Here is a 24,998-nt window from a genome sequence, read left to right as displayed (position 1 = left end):
GTGTGTGTGTGTGTGTGTGTGTGTGTGTGTCTGTGTGTGTGTCTGTGTGTGTGTCTGTGTGTGTCTGTCTGTGTGTGTGTCTGTCTCTGTGTGTGTGTGTGTGTCTGTCTGTGTCTGTGTGTGTGTCTGTGTGTGTCTGTGTGTGTGTCTGTGTGTGTGTCAGTCTCTGTCTGTGTCTGTGTGTGTGTCTGTGTCTGTGTCTGTCTCTGTGTGTGTGTCTGTGTGTGTCTGTGTGTGTCTGTGTCTGTCTGTGTGTGTCTGTCTGTGTCTGTGTGTCTGTGTCTGTGTGTGTCTGTCTGTGTCTGTGTGTGTGTCTGTGTGTGTGTCTGTGTGTGTGTCTGTGTGTGTCTGTGTCTGTGTGTGTGTCTGTGTCTGTGTGTGTCTGTGTGTGTCTGTGTCTGTGTGTGTGTGTGTCTGTGTGTGTGTGTGTCTGTGTGTGTGTGTCTGTGTGTGTGTGTCTGTGTGTGTGTGTCTGTGTGTGTGTGTCTGTGTGTGTGTGTCTGTGTGTGTCTGTGTGTATCTGTCTGTTTGTGTCTGTCTGTGTCTGTCTGTCTGTGTGTGTCTGTGTGTGTCTGTCTGTGTCTGTCTGTGTGTGTCTGTGTGTGTCTGTGTGTGTCTGTGTGTGTCTGTGTGTGTCTGTGTGTGTCTGTGTCATCACCACCAGCAGCCTGAACCGTTGATGCAATGCAAGATGGATCCATCCATACTTTCATGTTGTTTGTCAAATTCTGACCCGACCATCTGAATGTCACTGCGCAAATCGACACTCATCAGACCAGACAGTGTTTTTACAATCTTCTATTGTCCATTTTGGTGAGCCTGTGTGAATTGTAGTGGTCTTCTGCTGCTGTAGTCTGTCTGCTTCAAGGTTGGATGTGTTGATCATTCAGAGACCTCGGTTTTAACAAGTTACTGTTGCCTTTCTATCAGCTGAACCAGTCTGGCCATTCTCCTCTGACCTCTTGCATCAAGGCATTTTCACCCACAGAACTGCCACTCACTTGATATTTTCTCTTTTGCGGATCAATCTCTGTAAACTCTAGAGATGGTTGTGCGTGAAAATCCCAGTAGATCAGCAGTTTCGGAAATAATGACCAATACGAGTCACTCAAATCACGGTTTTCCCCCATTGTGGTGCTCAGATCATCTTGACCATGTCTACTTGCTTCAAACGCATTTTAGGACTTCCAGTTCCATCGTCCTGAAGTCAAACGGGTTATTTGAACGGGTTTTTAGTTAAATGCTTGAAATAAGGTCTGTGGTGAACACACAAGCTCAAAATATGTTCACGTTTTTTTCTACAATATAAAATACATCAGTAATACTCTCTTGTGAATATATATATATATATGAAGAGGTCTTTTCCAAAACGCGATAAACGCCATTTTTAAAAAAAATGAGTTTGTCATGTCATTTTGCTGTGCACTGAACCTATTCACTGCTCCATCAACATTTCATGCCAAATCGCTATATTTCCTTGTTTAAAATGTACTACAAGATGCAGTTTCTTTCCAAAACGCGATAAGCGCCAAACCTATTTTTAGCCTAAACGCGATAAATCCTCTCGACTAATCAGAATTCGGTGAACGTATACGCAATCCAACAGGGTGGCGCTCTGAACAGAGGTTTGTTTATGTTCATTTATTCCTCAAAATGAGTGAGTTTTCTAGTCGACTAGTAGTAGTTCATTTAAGTTTAATCACATATTGATATTGATTTAATTATTTAAATATGGGAGAGAAACCATAATGAGCATTTTTTTTTATTGCCTATTCCGCATCTCACGCATAAAGCTTGCCACAAAGAACCGACAAAAGTAATGATTAGGCCTATGCATGAAACATTTGAATTGTTTATTTTTTAATTAGTGTTTTCTGTCAGATATAGCTGCAAGGATAAAGTTGACTATGCTGACTCGCCATCTTCGCAGTAGTGAACGCGTCTATAGAGAGAAATGCACACTTTGTATTAGCCTACATACGCAGAGAGTAGCCAATTTCTTTTCGTTTTTATTGTTTTGTTTAAATGTAGACATTTCAAGCTTTTTATAGATATACTTCTCAGGATTGTGAGGCAAGTATCGCTGTGTTTCGGTCAATTTATGTGATGGTCTCCAGATCACGCGCGGGCGCTTCCGTGTCCTGATTATATGTCTGCTATATTCGCTTCTTATTTATTTATTATTAATCCAGTCAATTTGTTGATGAAACATTGATTAAAATGAAGATACAATTTATACAAAACGAAATTCACTTTAAAGAAAGGCTTTCTACTAAACAAAACTTAATAAGTGGTCAAAATCATGTCTGACCCATTCCAAATGTTTTCCGATATATTGGTCATCTTATGATCCTATCATACTCATCTCATGCGGTTCCCTTTTCATATAATCAACATATATGAAATAAAAAAAAATAACAATAGCCTATATTATTAAACATAAATATGAAACGTATGTTTAAGTTTTTTTTTAAACTTAGCCTATATGTAAGCGTCACGCCGCTCCGCTTTGTTCACATGCTGTGTAGCCTATACAAGCATGTGTGTGTGTGGTGGAGGGGTGCCCATCACTACTTTTGAATATCGTTATCATTATTAAATATTTTTAATAATTCGTTTTTTTTACGCATATGTAGTGGACAAATTGGTCCTACTTGTTACAGGTTTGACACTTTACTAAAAATTACTCTGAATGTATTACTAAATAACTTATTGAATAACTATTGATATCATTACTATTTTCAGGTTCTGCACCAAATGACTTCTAGCCTAAATGTGTTACTAAATTTAATTTATAGTAATTTATAGTATGAGCCCCTGATTATATGTTACATGCTCTCGTTTTTTTTTTTTAAAGACAAACCATACAGTTTTGGAAAAAAATTATGGATTTATAGCGTTTTGGGAAAAAAAAAAATTTAACTTTTAATTTATCATAAACAATATTGTTGTTTGATTTAATAATCATTGTTCAACATGTTCAGACTGAGCCAATAAAACATTTTAACAGGATAAATTGAATATTCACAAAATGTGTGGGTCTAGGTAAAAAATGTAATTTTCCTGAAAACTATTGAAATGGATTTATAGCGTTTTGGAAAAGAACTCCTCATATATATATATATATATATATATATATTTTTTAAAGCTAAAGTAAACTCATCTACTCACTAGTCTGCCTTCACAGCCTTGTGTTTATGATCATACTCTTGCAAACTACTTGAACTTTCAGGGAAAATGTTTTTAAACAGACTGAAAGAGTTGACTGAAGCTTAGTGACAGTGACGTTGATGTCATGTGACCATGGTGTAGTACGTTTACAGCCTACGTTAGCTTTCGACTTCTGCTGATTATATTTACGCTTCAAAATTCATAAAAGTTGTGTTCATTTGTGAAGATGATCACGATTAACAAAACGATACAGAGACCTTATTTTATTCAATTTTGGGGTTTTGTCGAGGGAACCAGGGTGATGCTAACCTCCGGGTTGGCCTACAAAAATACGCCATTCCTACACCAATCTATTAGGCACCCTATCAGCTGTTGTAAAGGCATATCGGTCAGCCGCTAGTATGATATAATGGATCGTTCCAGTCTTTCACTGTCTGTGAGAATTCACTGCACACTTGTTCACTCTCACAGCTCAATTTATCAGGTGATCGAGCCCTTTTCAGAAGGCATCTTGTTTCCATTACCTCAGCTGTTTTTCCTCGACGGTTTGACCTCATGCTTTGAATGAGCTTCTGTCTCAAGTGGTCTATTGAACAAATTACACTTAGAAGGTGATCAATAGTAGTCAATACTAAGGAGTATTTGTTGTCCAGTCCTTCACATCTCAGATGGGAAGCGGTTAACGAATGTTTATTGAGTTTATTGAAAGAATGTTTACTGATACTACTGAATGTATTTCATGAGGAGTGAGTCTGATGCTGTGTAGATCAGCATAAGAAAAGAAATACTAAATGTGGATGTTTACAGATATTCTTATGTTGCCTGTACACTCACGGCAAAAGTACTAAACTAACTGACCTAACTAATCTTACTAACTAACAGCTATCTAACTAACTAAATGGCAGCACTTTACAGTAAGGTCAAAAAATAGGTATATGAATAGTTAAATAGTTAATTTAGTTAAACTAACATTAACACTGAGCAATACATTTATTGCGTACAGGTGCCGCCCTGCACGATCACTTGCATTTAACTTAAAATACGCCGTCATTTTTGATCCTACAGATAAGAGGAATTAGTCTGGGTTTCCCCATACTGCCTTCCCGCAGCGCGATTTTATTCACGCTGAAAGGCAGTATGGATACCATGGACCAAATTTTCGCCTCATTTAGGGAACCAATCACAGAACGGGGAGGGAGCAGCAAGACGATGACGCGTCTATGCGACACACCGAAGCAGTTTGTTTATACCTATGGATCCAACATGGCAGCAGACGCGAAGTTACCTTTCCATGCAGCCTTACGGCCGTTTCACACATAGGTTTCACACCGCAAGCGTGAGCGGCATTTGAGCAGCGCGTCAGCGTAACTACATCGTCACTGCAGCTGCAGACGCGCGAGAGTATTCACACTGGAAGCGTTTGTAGACAGTGTAACAGCAGCGCCTCCAAAGCTACATATCGTTAGCCTCATAGCATAATTGCTTAAGTCATTTTGTGTTTTTTCTTGTTTTCCAAAGACATTGAAATATGACTTCGGCATTATATATAAGCGAGCAATTCTTTACAAAGACAACTATACATTTGTTTTTAGAAGTTGGTCATTTTATAACATTGATAGTCTTGAAAGTTTGTAATGGGGAGGTGTACAACATTCGCATATAAGTTAAATGTAATACAACAAAACAACCCAGAAAATGGCTCCAATCTATTAGTTTCAGTCATACTTTCGATGTTTACAAGACCGCAACTCCGCAGATAAAAAACAAAACACACAAATAAACCACACACTCGGGTTTGATTTGGGTTGTGCTAGCCTGTAGCTGTCTGTGTGTTAATGTTACATGAACTAAAAGAACGTTTATATATAATATTTTCTGGCTAGTTTACTTTAGTTTTTTTTTATTTATATAATACACAACTTTCACCCAAACTGAATAATTAAAAACAAGTTTTTACCGGGTAAATCTTCTATAAATATTTTAGAGTCTTTATTTTCTTTTATTTGCCTACTCAAGTTCTTGTTAAAACTCACTAGACATGCTAATTCTGTGCATTTTGGGCAATTTTTGTGTGAAATCACATTTATTTTTGTCCATCAAAAGTGTTCTTTCACTTTATTTAGCGTGAGCAATGCAGCAAAAAACAGATTCGAAACCCCCGCTTCACTGCTGCTCCCGGTGTGAATACACTCATTGCTTAACATGCACGCCGAAAAAAATACGCGCCGCTCACGCATGCGGTGTGAAACGGCCGTTAGATACACGCCATCGTGTAGGCTACACATAAATCTCTGACCCATCGGCCATCGTCGTCTCCCTCGTCTAATTTCTGTCGCTCTACATACGTCATCTGGTATAATCGAAACGATTGGCTATGAGCTACGTACAGGCGCATTTGATAGACATTCTTAGCACCCAATAAACAGCTCTGGGCATTCGTAAACCACGCCTCAAATACGAGAAAATGAACATGTGGTTCTCAGACCCAAGTCTCAACGAGAATTGGGTCTGGCGTTAGCCAGGCTAAAGAGGAATGCAAACTTCAATTGAAAAATACCTTTATTTCTGTAAACTCACTATAACAACAAAATGTGGTGCTTTTGTAAAATAATTCAAATGCTTTCTCCCGTCCCGGTCTCAGTGAACCTAATCTCAGTGTATATTTGCCTCACAGACATTAGAAATATATCTATAGAAAGCTTGAAATGGCTACTTTTAAATGAACCAATTCAAATGGAAAATAAATATTCTCAGATGATGTAATCTGTATAAAACATGCATAAAGGAGCGTCCACTACTGCGGAGATGAAGAATCAGACTTGTCGACGAAATCACTGCCACCGAAAACATCGTCAATAAATTATTAAAATGTTTTGACAGTCTCTTATTCATAATCATTACGTTTGCCGGTGCGCTGTGGCAAGCTTTATGTGTGCGTTTGAGCACTGATTAGGCTATATATTATATAGGCAATTAAAAGCTTATTATTATGATTTATGGCTTATTAATATAAACGCGCGATTAGTCGACTAATCGCTTAAATGAACGACTAGTCAAGTCATCTTCATTTATATAGCGCTTTTAACAATGTAGATTGCTTTACAGTGATAATAGGAAATTAAAGTAACAGAGATTGTTTAAATTTGGCTTTATGACAGCTCTAGAATAAAGTTATTTTCCAGCTAAAGTTTCCGTCGCAACGATCATTAGTTATTAACTTATTAAAATGTTTTTAACTACTAGTCGACTATAAACATCTTTAGTCGAGGGCAGCTCTACTCCACTCGCTGCCTGTGGTTCTGATGCCCTGGATTGTGTTCATTTCTGATGCACACTTCCTGTTGTTGCTCTTCTCTGTAGGTGCTGTATCATCTGTTTGAGGAGTACTCCAGTGTGGGTACGATCACTGTCACCGATGTGTTCCTGGGTGTCGTGTGTTTCCTGGTGGTGTCGTTGGGTGGTATCGTGGTGGGCGCCATCTACGGCATCCTGGCGGCCTTCACGTCACGCTTCACCTCACACACCCGTGTCATCGAGCCCCTGTTTGTCTTCGTCTACAGCTACATGGCTTACCTGTCCGCGGAGGTCTTCCATCTGTCCGGCATCATGGCGTAAGTGACCACTTACGGGCTTCTGTAGAGAGAATTGAGTTTGCCACAATTGATTAACTAAATTTAATCAACATTGTACTAAATTGAGCTGAATTATGACTAGGGATGCACTGATAGGAGTTTTTTTTTTTTATGGCTGATACCGATTTTAACAAACAACTATTGGCTGATTCCGTTACCGCTATTTTGCTTACTTTTATCATTAAAATTGATTACTAGATAAACATTACTAATAGATTAGCGAAGTTCAAAAACGCATGCATTGAGGTATACAAGCTAGTTTATTGCTGTATCATCAAAACATGTGGATCCATTTAACATTCAACAGCCCAACATTGTAAGAGAGGTACAAAGTAAGAAAAATAAAACAAAACATGAAAACCTTCAGAGGTTATTTTTGCTATCAAACTATATATGCTGACAAACTTTTTTTTTTTTGGCAAGTGTTTAATTATCTTAACCAGAAAAAAACATTGCAGGCAACAGACAAACAACTACAGCTATAAATTATACATATATACAACTTAGCGCAGTTAATTAATAAACGATCGGTTCGTTATATCGGCCTTTTCATGCTATATCTGAAATGCCAATGGTTTAAATTGATCAAAAATCAGCCTATAAATACAGCTGAATTCAGGATATAACTAAAAAATTTTGCAAAATTAATACATTTATTTTCCTTTTTATTACCTTATTATTATTTTCCTTAGTTATTATTTGCGGGAAAATGACAAAGACATTTTTATTTGAAATAACGTACAGATTATTCATGCATAATGCATCAGGGATATGCATTAAGAACGTAAATTGTAATATTTCATGTTGATTTAAGCGTTTAATTTGTTTAATATTTAAATTTAGTTATATTATAAGTGTCGGGTGCCATTTGCAGGAGACTGAATTGCACAAGAGCTTTTTCTGTTTCTGACTAAATGATAAAATCAATAAACAGGGCCAGATGAAACAGGTCAAAACTGGTATTTCTCCAATTTGAAAGCATCCAGTGATTTAACAGCTTGTCGCTGACACTTGATATATAGTCTAAAGGCGAATGGATTCACTGTGTCTTCAAGGCTCGTAAGTAAAAGGCTGTCAGAGCTCGGTCAATACTCCGGTGCTGAAGACGGCTCTCGGTTATTATGGTCTGGTGGATGATAAAAAGAGTCTGAGGCTCTGACAGGCCTGGAAACAGAGCAGTAATTCACAATGTGTCTCAAAGTTATCAAAACCGTTCCACCTATTACAACAAAACGATTTAAAATGGATAGTTTTGACTAGGGCTGGGCAGTATAGTTAATAATTATTTAACTGTTCAAATTTTGGGGGTCAGTAAGATTGTTTTTCCTTTTGAAAGAAATGAATACTTTTGTTCAGCAAGGATGCTTTAACAATAAAGACATTTACAATAAAGACATTTATAATGTTACTAAAGATTTCTATTTCATATTAATGCTGATCTTTTTAACTTTCTATTCATTAAAGAATCCTCATATTTTTTTTAGCAGTTTCCACAAAAATATTAAGCTGCACATCTTTTTTCAACATTGATAATAATTGTTTCTTGAGCAGCAAATCAGCATATTGGAATGATTTCTGAAGGATCATGTGACACTGAAGACTGGATTAATGATGCTGAAAATTCAGCTTTGAACACAGGAATAGAATAAATGACATTTTACAATATATTTACATAGAAAACAGTTTGAAATTGTAATTATATTTCACAATATTACACTTTTTACTGTATTTTTGATCAAATAAATGCAGGCTTGGTGAATTGTGAGATATAAACTCAAAATTACCTTTTTAAATTTATTTTATTCCTCTGCTTCCATGGACTCTTTCATTTTCCGCCACCAGATAGGCTCTGCCCACAAAACACATCGCTGTTTGCAAACACCCAAATGGTCTATGGCAGATGCTTTTATCCAAAGTGACTTGCATATCAGTTTATATATCTGAGAATGACATTTGCATTGCTCGTGTCATTATCAACTCTTTAAACTACAATTTTAATAATTTTTAATAATTTTCGACTTCTCTAATTTTCCGTTCTTGGCAAAAAATACTTGTGTGCTGTTGCCTCTCATTTGTGTTTGATTATCTATACTCATCTGCCTTGAACAAGATTTTGGTGTTTCGGGGACAGCTTTGAAGTTGTTTAAATCCTATTATACTGACCGTTCTCAGTTTGTTTCCATCAGGTCTGAGATTAGCTCTGTTTTCACTGGTGTTCCCCAGGGCTCAGTCTTGGGCCCTCTGCTCTTTAGTATTTATTTGTCACTACTTGGTCATTTGTTGCGATCGCTTGGCCTCCATTATCACTTTTATGCTAATGATGATACGCCGATTACACTCAACATCTGGTGAACACCCTGATGTTGGTTTTCTCTACGGCTCTATTTCTAAGATAAAAACATGAATGAGTAATCATTTCTTGTGTTTGAACAGAAGTTATGCTCAATGGTTCCCGTCATCAAATTTCCAAAGCTGGTTCTGAGTCTCCAAGACAGAGCCATCAATAGTCAAAGTAAAGCGAGGAACCTTGGAGTTTTTTTTTTTTTTGATTATTTTTAGCTGGAGTTTCTAAATCCACACTAAACAAACTGCAATATGTAAAGAACATGGCCGCCAGGATATTGACTGGGTGTGCAATCATATCATCTATCCAGTTTTGGAGTCCTTAAACTGGCTCCCATTGAGATTCCCAGTTGATTTTAAAATTATGATGCTGACATATAAAGCCTTGCATGGCTTGTCTCCACATTATTTATCTGAATTGTTAAATTCCTATACCCCAAATTGTAGATTGCGATCTTCACAATCTAACTTGTTGGTTGTTCCTCATACATGCTTAAGATCTATGGGTGACAGGGCTTTCTCTTCAGACTCTGCCTTATGAACTTCGGGAAGCCCAGACCTATGAAATTTTTAAAGGTAGACTTAACACATTTTTTTAACTAGCATTCGTTTGTTGTTGTTACTTTTATTACTTGAGCTATGTATTTCTTATTTTGTGTACAGCGCTTTGAGAAGCTGTTTTTAAAGGCGCTTTGTAAAATAAAGTTTATTATTATGCGTTTGCTTTGACATGACTAAAAAGGGTACTTTTCACCCCTTGTTTAAAAATCTAAATAAAAAATTAATGTCATTAAAATGAGGCATTAGACATGAGGACACCACACAGCCTTGAATGACATATTGCTCTTATTAAAGGCACACCGCAGAACTTTTGGCCACTAGTGGCGCTCGACCTGTAACTTTCACGTCTAGCGTCCCTAGAGGCCACAAGCTCCGCAGCACTGTCGCAAAAGTCAACAAACAGTCAACCGGTCAGCCCATAGACAATCGGTCAGCCTCATGTGTCTTTAGATTGTGTGTGCTTGCAGTGTTTGAGGCGGGCAGCCTTGACGCGCTCGATTCCCTTATAGCAGTCTGCTGAGAGAGAGCGAGCGGGGCGAGCCCCGTGGGGGTTAGTGCTAACATGTCTGTGAGTGAATGTGGGCGCGGGACGGCGGGCACATTTACTGCACTAAAAACACCGTCGGCCTGAGCTGACTGTAACTTGTGTGTTGGTTTCGTTTTATAGAAACCGTGGGACATGTTGTGTGTAGTGTTTGTGGGCACTGAGTCGTGGGCACGTTCACTACATTTAATGTACATTTGACATGAGTCGACTTTATTTGTGCGAGCCCTGCACTGTGGCGGGCTGTGTTTGTGTGTAGAAATGAACAATGGGCTGTGGGCATTTTATTACACTCATAACACCATCGGCTGTGGCCGGAATACCAGAAAATACTACACTACGTATATGATTTATCTGGGTCACCTTGGAAACGGCATTTGCGTGCAGGCAAGCGTCAGCATCGGTCGGGCACCCCTCCTCCTCCTGTAGCTCACGCCAGCGAGCGAACGCTGGACCAATGGTGATCCTCGTCCTGGCTTTTCATTTGTCACTATGCTTTTTCTTTTTTTTTTGTGTCCTCTGACAAAACCTTTGCCTTCTTCCTTGTAGCTGATGGTTCGGCCATGACGGCAATCAAACGCGAGTTGAGCACTCACGTCAGAATCTGAGGAAGTTGGGGTGGTGGGGGAAGTGACGTATGCCGTAAAGCGGTTGAATTTTGTAGTTGTTTTTGTGCTCGAGTTCCTACCCGAAACCCGAAGTTACATAGTGCTAAGAAAAAGCGATACAGACACCTTCAGGCTACGGCAGACGTGTCATTCAACCTATTGTAAGTCGATGTACCATCTCAATGGGTTTTGGTAATATATTATAAAGGTTGAAAAGTTCCACAGTGTGCCTTTAAAAAGCACATTTCTTTTGTTTTTGAGCTGTGAAATATCCTATTATGCAAAACATTACTCCTAAATACACGCCTCAGTGCGGTCACAGGAAGTGTTGTCACAGAGTTTCCCTTTTTAAAAGAGGAACAAACGGCAGAGGAGGAGGAGCCGTCTCACCAGCACAGGACTTAAAATGATCAACCCTGATAATGTGATCCCAATCAGAGGTCAGGTCACATGACCCGGTGCACTTTAACTGCGTATCATAGCAGGTCATACATTTAACAGGTGGCGATTAGTTAGCCATTGAATCACACCTCCATAATAATGTAATTTCCATGTACACTTTCATATAAAACCGAGTCAGTTCAGCTAATTGTTAGTTGTCATGACCCGTCGGTTGCCGGAATTAGATTATCACATGTCAAGCTAAATGAGGGTATTTGAGATGTTCACTTTCAAGGATGTATGCTAATGTATTTTTGATGAATTATTGAAAATTATGCAAATTGCTGGTTGGAAGAGAATTTCAAGGTCCTGTCAAAATTCATCCAGCCTTGGTCCTCAGAGTTCAACTACCTGTAGGACTGGGCAATAAACTGGAATTATGACAGAAATATGTGACTATTATACAGTAAAATGTACTTCACAAAGTAATAATAATAATAATAATAAAATTAAATAAATTGTGTAGTAGTAATAATAATATTAATACAATTTATTAAAACATTTTATTGTTAATATTATTTATATTATTATTAATACAATATATTAAAACATTATATTGTATTATCATTATTATTTTAAGGAGTATCATACAAGCAAAATATTTTCTCCATGTTTTAATTTATACAGTAAGTTGTGCAACACTTTATTTGACAATGTAAAATGCAATGTTTTGTTGTAAATTAATTCTTATTCTTGTTATTTCCATTTGATGACGTTTTAAAAGATTGGTTAAATTGTTAATTACACTGAACAAACTTATAAACCTAACACTTGTTTTTGCCTCAATTTTTCATGAGCTGAACTCAAAGATCTAAGACTTTTTCTATGTACACAAAAGGCCTATTTCTCTCAAATATTGTTCACAAATCTGTCTTAATCTGTGTTAGTGAGCACTTCTCCTTTGCCGAGATAATCCATCCACCTCACAGGTGTGGCATATCTTTTTCGGCCATATCGCCCAGCCCAAACTGGCTGTCCAAAATGCCTTTCAAGCTGTGCTGGTTTAACCGATCCGATCAGTAACTTTGGTGAATCTTCTGTTTCCAGGCTAATCGCATGTGGTGCCGTCACGCGTCCCTACGTGGAGGCCAACATATCCCATAAATCCCACACCACCATCAAGTACTTCCTGAAGATGTGGAGCAGCGTGAGCGACACGCTCATCTTTATCTTCTTGGGAGTGTCGACAGTGGCCGGGCCGCACCGCTGGAACTGGACCTTCGTCATCATGACTGTCATTCTCTCACTGGTGGCTCGTGTTCTGGGTGAGTAAAGGGTTAGCGTCAGGGCTTGACATTGACTTTTTTGCTCACCAACCACTATGTCTAGAGGTTTTCCAAAGTTACTAGACACTCAGCATTTTCTCTAGTCACAATTTTGACATTGATACCACAGGGGGACACTGCCATATAGCAGGAATATTAGGCTGCTGTCACTTTAAGACCTGACGCACGGATCCATTATTCTGTTACACATGCGTTTTCTTTCTCAACTGTTTATGTTTACTTAAAACATAACTGACTGTTTACGTGAATACTAGCCAAGAATGGCATTTTGACATTATTTTGTGTCTATTTGACTGTTTAAGGGCAATAAGAAATCAATTTAGTTCTGAGAGGCGGCTTTATGTGCGTACACTTTGGGTGTGAGCAATAAAATTTGCGGGAATGAGTAAAATTATGCGCAATACGCACAATCCCTGCGTGAAATTCAAGCCCTCTAACAGCAACAATACTCTTGCGGAGCAAATGAAACGAGTGAGTGAGGAGAGGCGGGTTTTTGTGTCACTCGCTGTCGGAGAGGTTAGAGAGAGTAAGAACAGCTGGTATCCTGTATCTATTCTGCGGAAAATCAGTATTGGAAGTGTTTAAGATATTTCAGTATCAAAAAATCTATATTTTTGACAACTATACATAGCACTTAGTTTATAATTTCAGATGCCTTTTTAAAAGACTACATTTGAAAAATGTATAAGCTATATTCTATATAAAATTCAACCCGCTAAAGTGGCTAGTAGGAGTGTCTGCGTTACACATCACTGCTGAAATCGGGTGCAGTTGGTGTGTGTTAATGTCAAGCCCTGGTTAGCGTAACAGCAATTATTCACTAGATTTCACCACAAGTATAACTCACAGCTCATATGTAGTGTATCTCACACCAGTATCTAGGGTGTGATTGTGTGTTTGCGTCATGGGTTCAGTGAAGGTCCATCGTCTTTAAGTAGTTCTGAACTAATTTTAATAAACTACTTTGATTTTAATTAATGTTATTACCACTTTCCTAATTATTACTGTTTGCCTAATTAAAGAAACAGGTCTGTATTTGATTTATGCCCTAAGAATGTGAATGTTGGCACACTTTTTAGTGCTTGTTTAATTAAACGTTTTGCTTCTTTCATAGGTGTAATTGGCTTGACCTTCGTGATCAACAAGTTCCGTATTGTGAAACTCACCACTAAGGACCAGTTTATTGTAGCTTACGGTGGACTGAGAGGAGCGATCGCCTTCTCCCTGGTCTATCTGCTCAACCCTGTGCACTTCCCCATGAGGAACATGTTCCTCACCGCCATCATCACGGTCATCTTCTTCACTGTATTTGTGCAGGTCAGTGTCCAGCAGTACGAACTCTTCTCTTCTTCCAGTACATAAAGCATATTGGTATTTTTTTATATGGGATATGCGGCTCACATAGCATCAGCATACTTTTCTATTTTCGATATGAGACACATTATAAGTGTGTATATATATATTAGGGCTGTCAGTTAAACGCGTTATTAACGGCGTTAACGCAAACCCATTTTAACGGCGTCAATTTTTTTATCGTGCGAATAACGGTCTTTTTGGCTTAGCAAACTTTATAGGTTTTTTTTCACATGCTTTTGCACCAGGACGCGACATGCGCTATGAAACCCATTCATTTCAATGGCTTGCGCCGCGCGAGGACGTTTTGTTGCTTCGTCGACCAAAGCGCAAGCGGATCTAGCTAGACCGGAAACAAAACAACAGGCACGCCGCACACACTTGTTGGGCTTGCGAGCCGGCCAAATAGTTGGTTAACGTTACGTTTTGAGTGGATGACGAGCGCGAGACGCCGAAATGGATGCCAATAAGATTCTGAATGAAAAGTTTACTTTTAAAAAGTTGCCAAATGGTTCCATTGACAAGACCAAAGTGATCTGTGTGTTTTGTCGTTGTGAACTGAGCGATCATCATCGCAGCACGTCCAGTCTGAAATACCACTTGATGATGGCCAAGCACACACACACACACACACAGCTGATGCGAATTCTCCGCCCCCTCGTCAATATCAGGACCTCGTCAGTATTTCTTTCACCCTTTTATTGATGGACAGTGTTACATTGTGTGAGAGATTATTTGCTCCAAGTGAGAATGTTAGTGTGAAATTGAACACAGTATATGCCAATGTTGTTTTCAATAAAAAACATTTGTACAAAGCAAGCCGATCCACTTTTCCATGTTGATAAGAGCATTAAAATGAGAAAAATAATGGGACAAAAAGAAATCAAGAGACATTTAGAATAGATAAAAATGTGCGATTAATTGCGATTTAATCGTGAGTTAACTATGACATTAATGTGATTAATCGCGAAAAAATGTAATGTAATATTGTGAGAAGATGAATAATTACATCTACAGAATCCTAAATTTGACTAGTTAGGCAAAAAAATTGGAATTCTGCGGAATGAATTTGAAAATGTCAATCAATGAAATTCTGTGAAATGGATTCAAATATGATAGAATGATTATCTTAATGGTAAATATTTAACGTAAATGAGTGTACTATACTATGTTTTTTGGTAGCAAAATTACGAATGTTGAAATTCTATTGGAATTAGTAAAAAAAAAAAACATTATAAATTGAATATGTGGAATTTTATATAATTTAAGATCTTCTTCATGCAGACCTGTCCGTTGGGTAATGCACAGACGTAATTGCCTCAGACTTGTTTATTGAACAGCCTTTCGCTCCATTGGGTTTTATTGGGTGGTGGATTATCGAACGGTCCCGTATCTTTATTTGCTTTTGCTGTTTCACCATTCTCGTCCTCAGCTGACGGCTCTTATGGCTCTGCAGGAGCCCTGGTGGCCTGAGATATGCATGAGCTGCTGGAAATGGCAGTGGTGAAAGTAACCCTCTTCATTTATGTTTTGAATGATTCATATCGTAACACGAGTCTCTTTGCTTGAGTGGAAGCAGTGCTGTGAAAGAGCAGGACCGGCGTATACTCTGTGTACAGCACACACGTGTGTGTGGTAGATTTGCTGATGGGGGCTGATAATATATGAGTTGTTTGAGTGTATCTTGAGTGTTTTAGTGTCAATGCATCATCACGCCCCTCAGGTTAAAGATGCAAACTCTAGTGTTCTCTTGAGTGTTTGTGTGATACAGTAAATCCCTTACGTTTTAATGCGTCACCAAGAGACACAGCCGGGTGTTCGGTTTCTCTGTACCAATGGTGATTTACTTTGGAGAATTCATTACAGTGGAAGGTTTCAGGAAGTTTCTCTGGAAGAATGTTTCTCTTCTAGTCTTTGTTCTGGTGTTGAAATCAAGTGGTATCAGGTTTAGAAGGTGTGTCTCTGTTCACACATTTAAACGAGGACATAAGGGACGGTATCAATTTGCAAGGTTTGTGTTGCCCTGGCTGTGTTTGTGTTTTATGTTTGTGAAAATCTGTGTTGTGATGTGTGCTCTTTTTGTAGTCGGATGTCAGATATACATTGACCCCAACAAGTATTTTATATAAATAATCCAAATATAAAATTGAGGCCTTTTTTAAAATTAAAGACAAACTTTCTTAGTAAAATAACTTAAGAAAGTTAATGCAGTATTATTTTTTATTTTGTATAATTTTTTAACTGTTATACAGTTTTTTAAGTGTTTTATTAAATGTTTTATTTTAATGCAATGCAGTGAATTAAATACACTTTTAGGTTTGCCTATTTGGGGCCACTGCCTTTAGGTGTAGACCTGACAATACTGCCATCCATTACTTTATTTATTTTATTAATTAAATATTTTATTTTTGCAATGCAATGCAGATGTCTATTGCAGTAACTTTCATGCAACTTTAGGTGCAGCATTTGCAGCCACTGCCTGTTGGGCACAGATCTGTGTTTCTGTTTTGCTTGACGGTTGTGCTAATTTTAATATTTTATTTTATGCAGTGACTTTCATACAATTGTAGGTGGAATATTTAGTGCCATGGCACATGGCTGTCGATCTGTTGTTTCTCTCTCTGTCTGCACAGAGTTTGTGCTGTTCACAGGAAGGGGAAGGTGGAGAGCGTTTGCAGTGTCCGATGTGACGGTGCGTTTGCTATCACTGCATGCGGTGTAGCCTGATCTCTGCAGCATCTGACCTTGAGGAAAACCCCTCAACTGCAATGCAGAGTCACAGCCCCAGCCCTCTGTCCTCCGTTATTGCTCAGCATAGTTTGAAAAATCATGCTATGGACAAGTGAGGACACGCTATGAGTTTCAGCTCAGTGCTGAAGGACAGGAGATCCCGCCCACTGTGTGTAAACGCAACTGTTTCCTAGTCATGACTTGCAGTTCCTTCAGTAGTCAGGAGGGTTCACATTTTTCCCATCAGAATTGGAACACAAATTTTTAAATCCCTTTATATATTTATATATATATATACACACACACACACGCGTTACACTGCAAAGATTGATGAATGGAGCTGTATCGATTGCATTTAAATAGGACCGTCTGTAAGCATGCATCAATTTCCCCTCCTCTCTCTTTGTGTTTTCAGGGTATGACCATTCGACCTCTGGTGGACCTCCTGGCCGTGAAGAAGAAACAGGAAACAAAGCGATCTATCAATGAGGAGATTCACACACAGGTTCGAGTTTACTCCCATCTGGGATTCACTAATATTTTATGCCGTCTCAATATTCTGCCAGTCCCAAACGTACTCACACAATTCTGTTCTTAATAAAACAAGCTCAGCTTGTTTAGTTAATTATAATAATTGACTTATTTTGTTGACTTGGGTTTGTGGAACATCCAGTTCTGCTACTGAAGGTGTTTGAGCGCCACCTGCTGGTTGTGTGCTGATAAAGTCACAGTTTCATACAGACATGCAGCTTGGTATTTTTAGAATGACAGGAATCAGAAGATTTTAAGACCAAGGGACCCAATGAATCTAAAGAAATCGGTCCAGAATATTTCCGGGTCATATTAAAAAATAAAAAATACATATATTTACATACACACATTATATTTTGCATAAAGAAAATTAAGCCCTTCTTTATGTTTTTTTTTTGCATTGTGACATTATGTTAATGAGAATTAAGCACATTATTTTTACCATTATGCAGAAGTAAAAAAAAAAATATTAATGCAAATGCAACAAATGCATTCTCATTATTATTTATGCTGGTTCAAAAAGTAAATGAAGTGAAAATCGACTGTAAAACAGTAATGGTAAATGTATTCATGAGAATCTAAAGAGAAACGACATTAAGAATTATATACATAGTTAATAATTATATTCTCAACTTGATAATAATCAGAAATCTTTCTTTAGCAGCAAATGAGCATATTTGAATGATTTCTGAAGGGTCATGTGACACTGAAGACTGCAGGAATGATGCTGAAAATTCAGCTTTGATCACAGGAATAAATTACATTTTACAATATATTACAACAGAAACCAGTTAATTTAAATTGTAATAATATTTTATATATTTTTGATCAAATAAATGCACATATATACACACACACACACAAGGTCTGTTATGTTATGTTTACGAAGTCTCCATCCTCACGAGTATAATGTGAATGTTCTGCAGAAAAAGCAAGTTGCTGTTTGTACGCCAGACATGAGCTTGGATCCACTCCACAAAACTCAGTACAGAACATTTTGCCCACAAATTGGCATTTATTCACCACTCATAAAACTGATTGTTGCTATGGAAACACCCATTTGCATGGGCGTCTCATCATCTTTAATGCTTTTAGTGATTGACAGAAATCTCTCTGCTGTCCACTTTATTGCTCATTGTCAACATCATATTCAGCTGTAGCTTCTGTTTGATATTTAACTGATAATCTGAGCGTTATTGCTAGATATTGTCGTTTATGTTTACTTAATTAGCGTGTACATTTGTGTTTAGTTTTTGGACCATCTGCTAACTGGCATTGAGGATATCTGCGGACATTATGGACATCATCACTGGAAAGACAAGTACGTATAAAACTCAAAAAGTCAAATTTGGTGATTTTTAAGTGATTTTGTGATTATTTGAATTCTAAAGGAAATCAAAATGACTCCTACATCTGGTGTTTGATGAAGAATTTAGATATGACATGTTTTTGAATGACTAACGTCAGTGATGTTTAGCCATTAAAATCAGACGTGTTTTTAGTATATTTGGCCGAGTTCAGTCTTTTCATACTTATATACTGTGCTGTTGCTGTTGAAGAGAAAGTGAGTTTTCGGTTCATATTTGGGATCAGAGAAGAAGCACAAATAGTTTGATCCATTTCATTCACACACACACACACACACACACACACACATATATATATATATATATGTGTGTGTGTGTGAATGAAATGGATCAAACTATTTGTGCTTCTCCTTCTCTGAAAAATATATCTCAAAAAATATATATTATTTTTTATAAGTATTTGAAGGTGTGTGTGCCCGTCTCAACAGTACCACGTTGATTTCAGACACAGTTTCAGTGTTTCCTCTGCCACTAATGATGCTGGAGGCAGGGGTTTGTTATCTGGACTTCAGCTATCATATCACAAGCATCACCTTTTCCTTCTCATTTCCAGACTGAACCGGTTCAATAAGAAGTACATAAAGAAGTGCCTGATAGCGGGTGAGCGCTCCAAAGAACCTCAGCTGATCGCCTTCTACCACAAGATGGAGATGAAGCAGGCCATCGAGCTGGTGGAGAGCGGAGGAGGATCCAAGCTGCCTTCTGCCATGCCCTCCACCATCTCCATGCAGTGAGTAACTCCTCACCTCATCAGGACTCACCATTTATGCAATTGTGTAGAATGCATTTAGAAAGTGTAGCCTGGGTTTCCCCATACTGCCTTTGCGCAGCGCGATTTTCTTCACGCTGCTGGTAGTCTGGATACCATGGACCAAATTTTCACCTCATCTTGGGAACCAATCACAGAACGGGGAGGGAGCAGCAAGACGATGACGGTGTCTATGCGACACACCGAAGCAGTTTGTTTATACCTATGGATCCAACATGGCAGCAGACGCGAAGTTACCTTTCCATGCAGACTTAGATACATACGCCATCGTGTACACATAAATCTCTGACCCATCGTCTAATTTCTGTCGCTCTACATGCGTCATCTGGTATAATTGAAACGATTGGCTATGAGCTACGTACAGGCGCATTTGATAGACATTCGTAGCACCCAATAAACGGCTCTGGGCATTCGTAAACCACGTCTCAAATACGAGAAAATGAACGTGGTTCTCAGACCACGTCTCAATGTCAATGAGACGTGGTCTGACGTTAGCCAGGCTATAGAAAGTGTGGAATCTGCATTGAATTTAAAGAATGATTATAGCATGTTTCAGATTTCAGAATGAAATGTGTATTGAATGCATGGAATATTGTAGTAGAACATAATAATAAATATTAAGAGAATGTGTTTAATGGATTGTGAAAATGTATATAAAGCATTGCACGGGAATTTTTAGAATGCATGTAGAACATAGAATGTAATGGAATCTGAAAGGAATTGATATAATGAATGGAGAATGTGTGGAATTTCTAAAATATTCAGGAGTGGGCAAACGTGGATATTTGTTTTTAATGTCCCTACAAGTTTAATTAAACCATCAATATATGAGGAAAATTATATTATTTTAAATATGAGGGAAGAACAAAACACTAAACTTGGTTGATGTTTTTAGCTGACAAAATTATTTGGCAAAAAAAGGCAAACTACAGGTTTTATTCTACTATGCAAAAACTAAAAGCTCACTGAAAAAAGCATATATTGACTACAACATAATCATTTACTACTTTTTTTGCATGTGTTCATCTTTTTATTTTGTATGACAGCCTGGCCAAAAATGATAAATAAATTATAATTGCGTGATCACAAATAAAACAATCGACTCCAAGCAATACTCTGCAATATGCTTACAAAATCTTTAAAGGCGTCATATAATGCCATTTTTGTACAAGCTAGTATGATTCTTTAGGGTCTAAATTAAAAGTTTGTAATATACTTTAATTAAAAATCCTCATTAGTATTGTAAGAAAACACTTATTTTACCTGGTCAAAAACAGCTCTGTTTTCAGCACGCCGTTTCAGTGCATATGACTTTAAATGATAATGAGCTTTGCTGACTCCGCCCCTCTGTTCTGTGTACACTGTTTGTAACACAATAACACAATAACCATAACGCGTTGTTCAGTATAAACGTGGGATTATGAATTATATTGAGAACGTCATACATAGAAAACATGCCGTAATGTACCCTGAGTGTAAACCTTAGACGCATTCATTGTGAAGCGTGCAGCTAGCGATTTGCAAAGATTAATATAAAAATTAATATAAAGTTTAATAAAACGTTACACTCACTTCCGTTCTTCTAGAGGTTCAGCAGGAACACGAATAGCTGGTACCGATCCTTTTTTCATGAGCAGCTTCTTAGCAAAACCAGCTTTATACTGACCCTCGTTTATAAAGCAGTCTGGTGAGAAATGATTCGTGCAAACATGAAAGCATTGACGTTGCTCGTGTGGAATATTCCCTTCGAAAACAAACTCAGCCACTGCGTCTTCAGCGGTTCGGATTTAGGAACATTAAAATGACTGTGTTCGTTATTACACCCAAGAACAGAACACCACAATCCCTTAGACGCCATTCTGCTCATAGACAGTGCTCCAGCATATCAACAATGACCGCGCCGGTCCGCACAGACTATGATTGACAGCTCTCACGAGCGAGGGCGGGTCTGTGTTGAAACGCTGCTGTCAATCAACAATCGTGGGAGGGGCTTCCGAGCGTGTGACGTCACAAAATCGAACGGCTAGATTTGAGGCAGGGGAAAACATATAAGGAGATTAAAACAAAAACACTGGATGGATTTTTATCATTTTATGATGGTTGTGTACAGGCACTGCCAACACACATTTCAGTACAATCAACTTGTAAAAGTGCATGTACCATTATATGACCCCTTTAATAATATATATAAAAAAAAAAAGGGTGATGTCATTTTTCCTAGGCCAGACCTCACTTTTGTCCACTACTGTATATATACTGTTGAACATAAGGAGTTCATGGAATGTTTCTAGAATGTATGGGACTGATTTTTATTCTATTATAATGAGTTTTTGACTTTGTTTTCCAGGAACATCCAGCCCAAGAAGACTCCTCAGGACAGAGCTCTGCCACAGCTCTCCAAGTCCCGTGAGGAAGAGATCCGGAAGATCCTGCGCACAAACCTGCAGAGGACCCGCCAGAGAGTGAGTCAGCACTTCACTTCACTCTCAAACCAAGCTTCTTTCTGTTTCATTCAGATCAAACTGGATTGTCTTCTGTTTTTTCAGCTGCGCTCGTACAACAGGCACACACTGGTGGCTGATCCGTTTGAGGACGGCTGGAACGACCTCATCAAACGCAAGAAACTGATAGATATGGAAAAGAAGGTTTGACGTTAACGATTGATTGATTCATCATTGGATATGAAAAATTGTGTCGTTTCCAAAATCTATCGATTGCCTTTTTAATTCATTTAATTTCAGCAATTTTCTGCATCTCAATTAATTGTTATACTCTATTATATACTATGTATATTGGCAGTATATAAGTTACTGGCCACCAGAACTCATCTCAGTTACACATAAAAGCCACTGATAGCTGGAATGTGCTTTATTAATCATAATAGATGTAAGCATTGAAGGTTCTGTCTCGCTTCTTTCAGATACTGATGAACAATCACCTGACCGTTCCAGCTCCGCCTCCTGATTCCCCGAACATTGCTCGAGCTCGACTGTCTTCAGGTGAGCGACGTCTTCTCTGCTGGATCACAGATATATGACTTTAGGATCCTGTCGTGTCACTGAAATCTTTCTCTTCCGCCCCAAGTCTTTCCTCTCAGTGAATGTGCGGTTAATCATTCAGGTTTCAGTTGTTGCACAGCGCCCTCTATTGATTCAGCTGATTTAATCATATGCAGAACTCTTTACAATCAAGCCATATTCCTTACAAACATCTACCAAGTTATTATTACAATAAAATTGTGCTAAATGGATATTAGAGATATATATATAGTTAATATAGCAGACACTATAGTGAATTACTATGGTTTACAGTAGTAAAAAAAAATAACTAGTACTTTGGCATAAACTATAGTAGCAATGGATAGAATTAAGAAATGCATCATATTGCAATAATCAGAGAACCATCTTGAATCCCTTATTACAGTATTGATTGATTGATTTGTTTATTTAAGTGTCAAACACCATGGTGCCCACCCTTATTAGACACTACAGTAATAATTTCACAAATATCTCCAAATAGCCACGTGACATAGCACAGAACCCAACATAACATAACTAAACCACTAAAAATAAGTACACATACAAATAGAGATGGCTTTTCATATGGGATACAAAGTTCTTTGTCGCAGATACCAGGCCTTTTCTATAAATTTTGCCAAAGCAAAAACATAATTTTCAAACATCCAGCACAAAATCTCCCCTTCATATTTGCAAAATATATCAGGATTTTTTAACTGAATTGATTCAATTAAATTCAGATTCAATACAGTAAATTGTTTATTTGTATTAGTTAATTGCATAAATTAACTGTTTGCACTGTAACACATTTTTGTTTTATTTTCCAGTAAAAATACTTTAATGCAAATAAATAAGCACTTTTTTTTTTTAGAAAGTTAATTGATAAATATTGGAAAAAAAAAGTTTTTTCTTGTTTTAAACAAACTTTATAAATTTTTTTTGGATTTTTGCTTCCAACACACACAAAAAAAAAAAAACTAAAAAAAAATTATAATCCATAGCCAATTCTGTAATTAATTATACTTATGCTTTTTAAGTTTTGTCATTTATCTTTAAGTAAAACAGTGCTATTTATATACTATAATATTGTATTTTATAAATATATTTTGATTTAGGTTGTATTTTAATGTTGTTAATATATTAAAATGTTCGTTTGAATTTGAGTACTCTTGTTATGTTTTGTAATTTGCATTCTTTTTTGTGTATTTTTAAATATAGTTTTATTTAGCTTTTTTATTTCAGTTTGTCAGTAAAATACTGATGAAGGAGAATGTTTTGTGTGATGGAGTTTCCCTCTTCTCTGAAACAGACCCTCAAGCGTGGGGCATCAAGGCTGTCACAGAAAGCATCCCCACCATTAAAGTGGACCTGGCCTCGCCTCAGAGCCCGGAGCCCGTCAACATGCGGGACGAGTTCGGCAGCCAAGCAAGCCAGCCGAAGGAGAGCCAGGAGGAGGGCGGCCTGATGATGAAGCCACCCTCTCCTGCGAAGGAGAGAAAGGACAAAATGGCGTACGAGGATGATGATAAGGAGCCTCAGCGCCTCATGCGCTGTCTGAGCGACCCGGGGCCCGCTGGCGATGAGGAAGACGAGGACGAACCCTTCCTCCCCTGAGAGCTCTTAGACATGGAGGACAGATTTATATTCTATAGGAAGCCGAAACGAGAGAAACGTCAGGAAAACCAAACTGTTGATGAACCAAAATAAAGAAAATGAAAGGGAGCGATCAAAAATAGCCATTTATTTTTTTTGCGCTTGTCATTGTTCTTTTTATTATTTCACACCAAGCACGATATTACGAAAACATTAAAGATATCGTTTTAAAAATCATTCTAAAAAACAGAGATAACAATAACGACAGAGGAACGCTATAGTTGGAATCACTTTCAGAATGATTTTAATGAACGATTAGCCAATCAGAATCCACCAGACTTTAAAGAGCTCAAATAATTATAGTTGCAGACTATAAACGACAGAACGTTATTGTGCATTGGTGTGGATGATAATATAGTCAGGCATGTGATCAGCTAAAGACAAAAAAGAAGGAACACCCCCACCTCCCACGCGCAATTGTTATTATAATAAAAAAGAAAAAATCTATTTTATTGAATTATTACATACTATTAATACGTAAAATGTAAAGAGAGTATTTAATAATAATAATAATATATTGCATTATAATAGAACATGTTATATAAAATATAGAATTGTTGTTGTTGTTATTAACAACAATATTAATTATTATTTTATTTTACAGAACAGTAAAGTACTAACATTTATGGTTGCCTTAATTTCTTTGCTTTTAAATCGAATTTAGGTGGAAAACTCTTTGTTGACAACAACAGATTTATAAACTATGGTTGGCGCACGTTGCGTTCTCAAATGCAAATCATAAGCGTCTCAAACTCAACAAGAGCTCATGCAGAGTAGCATTTACACTGAGTCGAAACTGAGTTTTGCTCTGAAACATGCAGCGCATCAGACTATACTGTATATTTATATATCCACAACTGTAGCGATTTGATGATCGCACTAAGCCATATAACATCCTCACAACCATGCATTGTCAAAACTCATAAAGTTACTGGGCAACAGGCGAGTTAAACCCCTTCAATGTGGAGTTTTACGCTCGTCTGGCTCGGGCT

General features: G+C 37.7%; 1 protein-coding gene across 1 annotated transcript in view; it reads left to right on the top strand.

Annotated features, from left to right (window-relative positions):
• Positions 1-24,088, top strand: part of slc9a1a (solute carrier family 9 member A1a) — a 43,050-nt gene extending 18,962 nt beyond the window's left edge. The window contains exons 3-12 of the mRNA XM_056233956.1: positions 6,532-6,782; positions 12,348-12,565; positions 13,701-13,903; positions 17,085-17,174; positions 18,451-18,521; positions 19,121-19,297; positions 21,684-21,798; positions 21,883-21,981; positions 22,257-22,335; positions 23,663-24,088. Coding sequence (XP_056089931.1) covers positions 6,532-6,782; positions 12,348-12,565; positions 13,701-13,903; positions 17,085-17,174; positions 18,451-18,521; positions 19,121-19,297; positions 21,684-21,798; positions 21,883-21,981; positions 22,257-22,335; positions 23,663-23,967 — 1,608 coding nt within the window. The 3' untranslated portion in view covers positions 23,968-24,088. The remainder of the gene's footprint in view (positions 1-6,531; positions 6,783-12,347; positions 12,566-13,700; positions 13,904-17,084; positions 17,175-18,450; positions 18,522-19,120; positions 19,298-21,683; positions 21,799-21,882; positions 21,982-22,256; positions 22,336-23,662) is intronic.
• Positions 24,089-24,998: the final 910 nt, after the last annotated feature.

The sequence above is a fragment of the Rhinichthys klamathensis genome, unplaced genomic scaffold (assembly GCF_029890125.1).
Source record: "Rhinichthys klamathensis goyatoka isolate OS25496 unplaced genomic scaffold, OSU_Roscu_1.1 h1tg000385l_1, whole genome shotgun sequence".
NCBI classification, from domain to species: Eukaryota; Metazoa; Chordata; class Actinopteri; order Cypriniformes; family Leuciscidae; genus Rhinichthys; species Rhinichthys klamathensis.
The sequence above is the reverse complement of the archived record's forward strand: the minus strand, read 5'-3'. Positions and strand labels throughout refer to the sequence as shown.